General features: G+C 44.6%; 2 protein-coding genes across 3 annotated transcripts in view; one reads left to right on the plus strand and one right to left on the minus strand.

Moving 5' to 3' along the window:
• Positions 1 to 225, minus strand: part of IMPA2 (inositol monophosphatase 2) — a 19,990-nt gene extending 19,765 nt beyond the window's left edge. The window contains exon 1 of the mRNA XM_005423361.3: positions 26 to 225. Coding sequence (XP_005423418.2) covers positions 26 to 225 — 200 coding nt within the window. The remainder of the gene's footprint in view (positions 1 to 25) is intronic.
• A 7,932-nt stretch (positions 226 to 8,157) lies between these two features.
• Positions 8,158 to 9,467, plus strand: part of LOC102034404 (centrosomal protein of 290 kDa-like) — a 9,140-nt gene continuing 7,830 nt past the window's right edge. Inside the window, exon 1 of one of the 2 annotated variants that reach the window (XM_031058881.1) lies at positions 8,158 to 8,574. The gene's annotated coding sequence lies outside the window, so the exon portion shown is untranslated. The remainder of the gene's footprint in view (positions 8,575 to 9,467) is intronic. The other variant, XM_031058880.1, reaches the window with a different exon arrangement.

The raw sequence follows: 9,467 nt of genomic DNA on the forward strand, positions 1-9,467 counted from the left end.
CCGTGGCCCGGCCGCCCCTCCTGACATGGCGCCGGGACCGCCAGGCTGGGCTGGGGCGCTTCTGTTTCCCCCGGGAGAAGGAGGAGCAGCCGCGCTGCCAGGCCGAGCGGCCCCTCGGGACTCCACTGCCCCCGTGTCCCCAGAGCCATCCCGCGGAACGAGGGCCCGGCTGTCGGCGGCACCGGGGCTTTGGGGAAAAAGCTGGCCAGGGCTGGCATTGACCATCTCCGGAAGGAAAGGGGAAAAGTGTGGGAAAAGCGTCCTCGGGAGTTCAGCTTGTTAGTGCTTGGGAGTTCAAGTGTGTGGTAAGAAATACATGGCCATTTCTATTTTCCCCTTGTCTTCATGTGTCACTTTGGATTTGTCAAGGATGAGGAGAAGAGAATTCAGAACCCGCTGTTCCAGAATCCGTATAAGCCAAATTGCCATGCCGGCAGAGCAGGGAACAGAGCTGAGCGATTCTGGATCCGCCTCTTAGAAGGAGGGCAGCCCAGGATGAGTGCGTGCTTATGCAATAGAGCAGCCAGACTGTTGTGCTTAAAACACCGAGTGAGTGTTGGGAACACACACTTTATCTGTCAGAGTGAGGGTTTTCCAAATGACTTGTTCTGATGCACACTTGGCATTGAATGGGAAAAAAGAGAGCCCAGGGACTGAGTCCACCAGCGTAGCTTTTTGAAAGAGGCATTAGGTACATAGAGTGCATGAAATTTGTTGTTGTCTTTTGGCACCTGCTTTGTGGTTGAGAGTTTCATTTTCAGGGCTAGAATAGAGATGCTTTAGTAGCAAACACATTTGCATGTGAAAATGGCATAACACCACCATTTACTATTTCTGAGCACAAAAGTAATTTCCTAGAGACTAGGCCAAATTAAATTGACATGGGTATTCTACTTAATGTAACAGACCCTAAATCTAGATCTATTTTCTTTTGTTGTTTATCTTGTAGGAAGGACACAGATGACTTTGGGATGAGGGGGACACTCTTGCCTAGGCAGGTCACAAAAATAACAGACACTTTTTAAAATTAAACACTCGGACCTTTTCCTTCTAAAGCAAGGGACTGAACTTTGTGGATTGTAGCACAAGAATTCAACTTAATTCTTTAAATTTCTAAGCTGCATACTGGCAGTGGATGCCACAAAGACAGCAAGGCTGTCAGTCTACTTAATGTATTTTTTAGTCCCCATTTTGAATCATAAAAAAAAAAAGGTAACAAACTCTGAGAAGGTGAATTAACTACTACACAAAGTGTAAAAGTATGGTTGAAGCATGAAATGATAAAATTTTTTTGAATAAATCCTCACCAAATGTTTGTCAATTTTTCTCCTGACTGATTGTTCTAAGTGACTTGTTTCCTCCAAATGCATATTTATTTTGTTCTTATGTTAGATTATTTTCCATAAGTGCAATAATCCTACAAACATGCAGTGTAATTTGGACTAGTATAGAACAGAATTGATCTGGATCCTTCTTTAATCTGAGTTTCCTCTAGGTTCTGAAAATCTGGAAATCTGTGCTTTTTACTGCTGCCATAACATGAAGCATCTTCAGGACCTTCCCTGGAGAGTTTCTGTGCAGAGCCAGATGGGTAAATGTATTTCCTGGTGAGATTTGTGGACTGCTGAGATGTAGTATAGACAGCTTTAACTTTGGTGAAAAAGAAAATGTACAGTTAATCATGGCTTTGCATTCTAGGAAGCATCTCAGACCATGATAGAAGTGTTTTCTGTGTTTTTCCTTGAACTACAAAGTTTTAGTTACTGAATTTACCAACAATAAAAGTCTATACCTATTGCTGAAACAGGCTAGATCCTATTCTGATGTAGTGCAGATGGTTTCTTCCCCTATGCCTTGGGTCTGCCTCAATACCTGGAGATTTGTTGTTATTAGGCTGCCACAGTGGCATTTGGAAGGCTGTTTAAGGCATGTTTTAAAAGCAGGCAGTGTGAATTACAATGCAGTAGGCAGGATACACAAGTAACCCCACTGATGGTATCTACAGAAGGTTACACACAACATCACAGAGAAGTACTGCTACAAAGAGGGGGAGGTGCTCTCCTCAATAGTTTTCTTAGCAGGAGTATGTCCCCTTTCTAAGTGACGTCTGGAAAATAAGTAGAAGTAGAAGAATAAGTAGAATTTCCCCGGCCTTCTGTTCATTCTGGTGGTAGAATAGTAATAATAGGGTTACCAGAGACTGAACTTGAGAGGCCAAAATATCTGAATGAGACCTCATTTTTTACAGATTCACTGCAGCTATGTGACTTGTGCAGGTAGATTTAAAACAGAACTAGAAGGCCAGTAAAGAATACTTAGAAAATCAGTAACTGCAGCTAGTATTTTAAGACCTTCCAAAATACTTTGCAAAAAATACAACTGTCTGTAAGGCCTTTAAATGGTACTATTTCCCTTTATCATTCTCCTTGTCTATGATTTTTTCAAACCTTCCTTAGCCTAGACCTGCCCTGGCAGTGTGAGCTTCCTCATGTGAGCGGCTGGCTGATTTTGACTATCCATTCACCTCCGAGCTGGTTGAGGCTGCTCTCTGCCTTGCTGGATCAGACTCTTGGCTCATCTTTCATAACTGCCAAGGTCTTTCATAACCTCTGATCTTTCATAACCCCAAACACTAGCCAGTTCCTCTCACATGCCTTTCGTAACCTACACACACGCCACGTGTTTAATCTCGTCCACTTGGAATGGGCCCATCCTGATAAACCTGAAATACAAGTGTTTCTTGGGTGTTTTGTCTGCCTCAATCCTCCTGAGCCCCAGGCAGATTTGTGTGGATGTCAGACTTCCTTCCCTGAGACAATGAATGCTCAGTGGAGGGGAAAACCTCTTCTCTCTGACCTCAGAGGAGAGAAGGGAGCCTAGTCACGGATTTCCTTCTCTCCCGGGGTGTGAAGCCCTAATTGACTTAGGTGTGGCTCAGCTGGGGGTAGCAGTCTCCTTCCCTTCCCGCCCTAAGCCACTGGCAGCGTCCATCGTGCTCTGTGTGCCACACAGGGGTCCCCACCGTGCTCTGCTTGGAGCAAAACCCAGGGTCACTTGGAGAGGGGGGAAGCTGCCGCAGCTGGAATTGGTTTAATTCTGCCTCAGCAGACAGCTTGCCATTCTCTACTCTGACAGCAATTGCAGGCTGCAGTGATGTAATAAAAAAGGTTGTAGTTTTGCAGAGAGGGTGACCTTGCTGTAGCTACCCAGCCGTCCACATGGAATCCTCAGATGCCTTCCAGTGTGGATCTTTGTCACTTCATGGGTTTGATGGATGATCTCCTAACAGGGAATAAAATGGGAGGACAAGCGTATAACAGCTTTAATAAAAGCAGAGGGGTGAAAAGAATGAAAAAGGAAGAAATCTTTGGCAATTATTAGCCTGAGTGTGAAAGAGCATTTCCACAGTGTGACAGCCAGAGGCTTGCTGCACTGTTATTAAAGTGCACTTCAGTGGGAATCCATGCAGATGGCTTTTTTACCCAGCATAGGATTATATTGGATTAGTCATATAAAATTGTTGTTTATCATCTCTAGTCCTTTTCCCCAGAGCTTTTATCAGGAATCTCACAAAGCATGTAGTTTGAGCCTGCTTTTACGTGGTAACCCAGCCGAGCAGCTTTTTGTTTGTGCAAACTTCCACAATGTTGTAGTTTAATGTAATCCTAATGTTGCAATGGGAGATTTTATACCTGATGAAAGAGGCTGTTTGGCCCAGATTTTCCTTTTGCCTACAAGAAGGGAAGTTAGATCATAAGGAGATGCTCTTTCTTCTTGCTGAACTCCCCAGAAGAGCTGTGCTGATCCCACTTCTGCTCCATCAGAGACACTCGGGAATTCCTAACACTGGCACTGTTTTTCATAATGCTCGCTAATGAGTTATTTATGGCATAATGCTTGATTAATGGACTGTTCTGAGTGGTGTATGAAATATTTCTTGTGCTCCCTTTCTATCATGTAGAGCCATACTCTGACCATCTTTCTTCTCTATGTCCAGAAGGCTTAGGGATCACTGCTTAGAACAGTCCATGTTTTCCCTCCTGCCATAAACCGAGAAACTGTCTTAAACATACAGTGCAAGGCTCTCCCTTTAGATCTACCCTGGGGTAGGTTATAACAAAGATTTTTTGTCACTTCAAGGTACAACAGATAGCGCTACTAGTAAAATGACATCCTTCATGTTTTTTCTGGAGTTTTCAGACTGGCTCTGTCATTCTGGGAAATGTTCTCTTCCAGGAGGTATGGATGCAAGAACTTTCCTGAGGTGTGAGTGCCTTTGATTCTACAGTGAGAGATGTTTTTCTCCTCTGTAGGGGGTTCTGTGACAAGGTAATACAGTCCCAAGCTGTTACTCTTTTCCCTCAACCACATTTGTGTGTATAAAGTAAAAAGGTATTTTTCCCTGGCCTTGAAGGGAGAAGCAGCAGACTGCCACATGCGTGCCAGTATTGTATTTTGATCCACTGAAAACACTGAACATTATCCACTGAAAACAATCTAGTATTATAACTTGATGTTCCTGTCACTGAAGGGGATACAGAACTTCTGTCAGTGTGCTGTGACAGGGATGCCTGTAGCCTAATTTGGTTTAGTAAATATTGCCTCTGGTTTTGCCAGCTTTAATATTAAATTGACTTTCTTTTACATTATGAGAAAGTATTTTTTTGTTTCCAGTTCTGCAAATGGTCACCTTTATTCCAATCATGTCTTGGTGCTTTTTCTCTTGATATTGAGGAAATGTTCATGAACTGAACTCTGACCTTCCGCTTTTAGCCAAAGTGGTTGTTCTGAGGCTTGGGAAAGCCAGACTGATTCTCCCTCTTTCAGGGTAGGTTCCTGAACACAAATGGGATTATTACTCTCTGACCAAAGATCTGAACAAGATGGGATTTTTTCCATGTTGGCCATTTTGTTCAAGGATGTTCCATGATTTTTCAACTGGCATTTGTTTGTGAGACTGGCAGCCCCGATTGTGCCACAGAACATACCAGGCAGAAAAATCACGTTTAGTCTTGCCATCTTCCAGCCTGAAAGGGACTCAGGAAGAAGTCACTGCTGACACAGTGGGTGGATGGAATAAAAGACATTAATTTGGGGCAGGTGAATTTTGTACATGATTTAGAAAGGCATGTAGATTTTCATAGGAAAGTTTTCATTCCTGGAAAATCAGAAGAGGATGGCAGCTCTCTCTGGGGGTTGAAAGGACACATATTCACCTTTAATCCATGTAGAAAAAGGCTACACTTGGGAGTTACTGTAGGGTTGCATCATTCTGTAGGGTTGTAGAATCCCATGCATATATATTTTCTGACAAATCAATTATTTTGGTGCACATGGAGGTGAAAAAGGGTGAAATGGGTCACATTCTTGCTGTCTGGCAGCAGGTAGGAGACTCAGCACCACTGCAATCAATGACATTTTCATTTATGTAAGCCAGCATGAAATGTGTCTTTGTTCATACCAAACTACATTAAAACAAATATGCAAGGAAAAAAGATTGTGTTCAACAAATGAGCTGAATAATAGTGTAAGGAAATGCTTCTGCTATCATTGTTTACAGTGGAAAGTATCTTAGTGGCACTTCATACATTCACTTTCACTGAGAAGTTTTTTAAAAATAGGGTATTGCTAGGATCTTTGGAAAATTAACGTACTTCCTAATCAAGCACATATCAATCTTTTATCATTTGTATAAACAATGGGGTATTTTGTGTACACATAGGCTAATAGTAGCTTTTTGATTTTCAAAATCTGATGTCCAGTGTTACGCACCAGCCTTGGACCAATTTTACAAATTGATGGATTATCTTTAATTTGGAAGAATGGATGCTCATTTTGAAGTGGAGCCTCTCAAAATCAATGGTGATTTTGAAGATGTTTGATCATAATGTGCATCACTAAACCAACAAGAACTTCAGCTGTCGCTTTTCCCAAGAGTTGCAAGATGCAAGTAGGGTTTTTTTTGGTGTCATTTGGATGGATCAATGCTTGTTTGACAGAATCTGCATCTTTCAAACTCCTGCATAGTTGAGAAACCTGGCTGTTGTCTGCTTCCTCTGTCTGTCATCAATTCCCCTGCCAGGCATGGAAAACTGGGAAAGAAGGGGGCTGCATGGCTCGCCTTCTAGGTCAGAAATCAGGAATTCTTGTTTCCCTTTTAGCTCTGTTGGTCTATTTCCCAACTTTTTAGTGTACTACTGGTAACAGTTTCTGAGTTTTGAAAACACTTGGGTCTTAAAGACTGTGCACAGCTGCATTGTCAACTCGTGGGTATCAGGAAAGCAGCAGTGTGCCCAGAACTGGTTGTTGTGACAGGGATGTCACAACAACTAGGGATGTTGTTGCTGGAAGAGTTGGGGAAACTGGGCCTGCAGGCTTCACACATGAGAATCACAGAATGGGTTGGGTTGGAAGGGATCACAGTGGGTCATCTGCTCCAACCTCCCTGCTCAACCAGGGTCATCCCAGAGCACACAGCACAGCATTGTGTCCAGATGGTTCTCGGATATCTTCTGTGAGGGAGTCTCCACATCTCTCTGGGATTCCACTGTGCTGATCTCTCTCCATTGCACTCTTACACTTCAGCTTCTCTTTGTCACTGGAAAAATGATTTCTGAAGTAATTTTGGAAAGTTTTGCAAAAAATCAGAATCTCTATTATATCAGAATGTGTTTTCTTTTAAATCAATAACATAGATTCATTGAAATGGTGGCCTGGAAGGGACCTTTTGTCTACTTGCTCTATGCCACTGTGCTGTGCATATTAGGTGTACCTATTTTCAAAGTCATGCCTGATCATTCTCTGATGCGTTTATTAAAATATATAGTGAGGAAGAACTATATGTGTTTTTCTTTTATATATATATGTGTGTGTGTGTGTTTTTCTTTTTGATATCAAGAAATTTTCCTTCTCATCCAGTTTAAGGGATGAGAGATGTCTACTCTGTTAGACAGTAACTTTATTTGTGCTTATTCTCCTCTGGGAGACACAGGAAACAATTACTACTGTCCTTTACAATAACCAAAGTCAGTTAAAATTATTCTGATTTTAACACCTCCTGATATGCTGTATATTCTTCTGTATGCAGTTTTTATTCGTGTTTTACAGTCTCCTCACCTGAGATGTGTGTGTTGGATAAACCAGAATAAAACTGAGTAAGTGCATCTCAGGGTATTGCTACTTCATCTGAAAATGGGCCTACAGCACCATGGCATTGCTGGCTGCTACTATCCTGCCCAAGTTTATTTTTTCCTTGCTGCTACTGTAGCTACTTACATCCAGCTGTCATTTTACCAAGAAGTGACGTTGTGGTTTCCACAGCATGAACTGTCCATTGCTAATTAATTCCATGTCAGTTGCTGACTGAAGTAGCAATTTTGATGCCAGGCAATTGGAGTCAAGGTGATTTGTCACAGGCTCCAGCAGTTAGCAGTGGTGGGTGGCTGATTCCATGGAACCAATGCAGAAGTCTTCCCAGGCAGGATTCCTGGCAGCGGGTAACACCACGGGCAAGTCCTTCCCTCACATGGACTCTCAGGTTGCTGACAGCCTCAGAGCTGGGATCTTGTGCACATTCAGCACAGCACAGCAAAGCCTGAGCTGAATATAGACAAGGCTTTCACCTTTCACTGTGACCCTGGTGTGAAGTTCAAGAAGTTGACTGGATGGGTGACTGGGTTGAGAGTGGAGGAGGAGAGATGCCAGGCTGTGCCCTGGAGCCAGAGGTGTGTGACACTTCCCTCAATCTGACTACAGTTCCAGTTCCTGCTTGCAGCACAACCTGACCTGTCTCCTGCCGTGTTTCCAGTGAACTGTTGACTCACAGGCAGGCAGTGATGAGCTCCTGTCATGCCCACACCCTCTTCCCAGGCACAGCAGGCTGAGCAAGCTGGGGCTCTTCAGGCCTCACAGCAACCTGCCAGTAGCCAGGGGGCCTACAGGGAAGCTAGAGAGGGACTCTTTGTCAGGAATAGTAGTGACAGGACAAGGAGTAATGAGTACAAATGGAAAGGGGAAATTCAGGCTGGATATTAGGAAGAAGTTCTTTACTGAGGGTGGTGAGGCATTGGAACAGGTTATCCTGGGAGGTTGTGGGTACCCCAGCCCTGGCCAGTGTTCAAGGCCAGGCTGGATGGCAACCTGGTCTGGTGGGAGATATCCCTGCACAGGGCAGCAGGTTTGGGACTAGAGGATCTGCAAAGTACCCTTCCAACCCTTAGTGTTCTATGATTCTGTGATTGGTTCTATGCAAAATTTTTCAGGCACTGCAATCAGGTGGACTACATGGTCAAGATGGAGGAGCAGGTGGCATCTGGCAACCTTTAACACAAAAAAAAAAAAAAAGAAGAAGAAAAGAAGAAAAAAAGGAAGTGTGATGTGCTTTAAGAAATGAGCGAGGCAAGATTTTGTACAAAGACAGGAGATACAGAGAACAAGAGAAGACCCAGATTTTAGATGAATGAGAGAGGAACGGGAAAGGTTTTAAACTGCTATTGACAAAGGTTTGGAAGACCAGCAGGCAATAGTCACTGCTTTGGGTCACTCTTGCTGTGATAGCTGCTCTTCCTGTGGCTGGTGAGTGCCTGTTGCTGGTATGGTGTCTGTAAGATGTAGTCCTGAGAGTGGAATGCTTTTGCCCTGCCTGTGTGCCCTGCAGCCTGGTCTGCCAAAAAAATCCCCAGAAAAATAAAACACCCAAATCACAGAATCACTGACTGGGTTAGGTTGGAAGGGACCACAGTGGGTCACCTGGTCCAACCTCCCTGCTCAAGCAGGGTCATCCCAGAGCACATGGACAGGATTGTGTCCAGATGGTTCTCGAATATCTCCTGTAAGGGAGACTCCACATCTCTCTGGGTAATGTGTTCCAGTCTGTGGTCACCCCACAGTAAAGAAGTTCTTCCTCATATCCTAGTGGAACTTCCTGCAGGTCAGTTTGTGCCCATTGCCTCTTGTCCTGTTGCTTGGCACCACCGAGAAGAGCCTGGCCCCATCCTCTTGGGCACCCTCCCTTTAGATATTTATATACAAAAGGCAAAGCCCAGCAAGAACCAGCAACAGCAAGCACACCAGCACCAAGGACACAGCCCCTGCTCCCCGGGGGCAGCAGCATTACCAGGCACGCTGCTACCTCCTGCCAGGGGGATGTCACTGGGACAGCCTCTACCCGTTGTGACGGGGGGAGATGCAGAATCTGCTTTTGCAGAGATCCCTCACTTGGCCCGTGTTGGTGTATCGGTGCCATCTGCGGCCGGCAGAGTTCTCCGTATCCCCCGGTCGGTGCCTGTCCGCCACAGAAAGTCACAGAACCTGCTGAGATGGAAGTGACCCATCAGGATCATCCAGCCCAGCTCCGGGCCCTGCGCAGGCCACCCTGAGACTGACACGCACCAACTGAACCTGCGAATAACATTAATGACAACTGAAAAGGAACTGGGCTGTTTCCCGGCGCCGGAGCAGGCCCGGCC

This window comes from Geospiza fortis, unplaced genomic scaffold (genome assembly GCF_000277835.1).
Source record: "Geospiza fortis unplaced genomic scaffold, GeoFor_1.0 scaffold100, whole genome shotgun sequence".
Taxonomy (NCBI): domain Eukaryota; kingdom Metazoa; phylum Chordata; class Aves; order Passeriformes; family Thraupidae; genus Geospiza; species Geospiza fortis.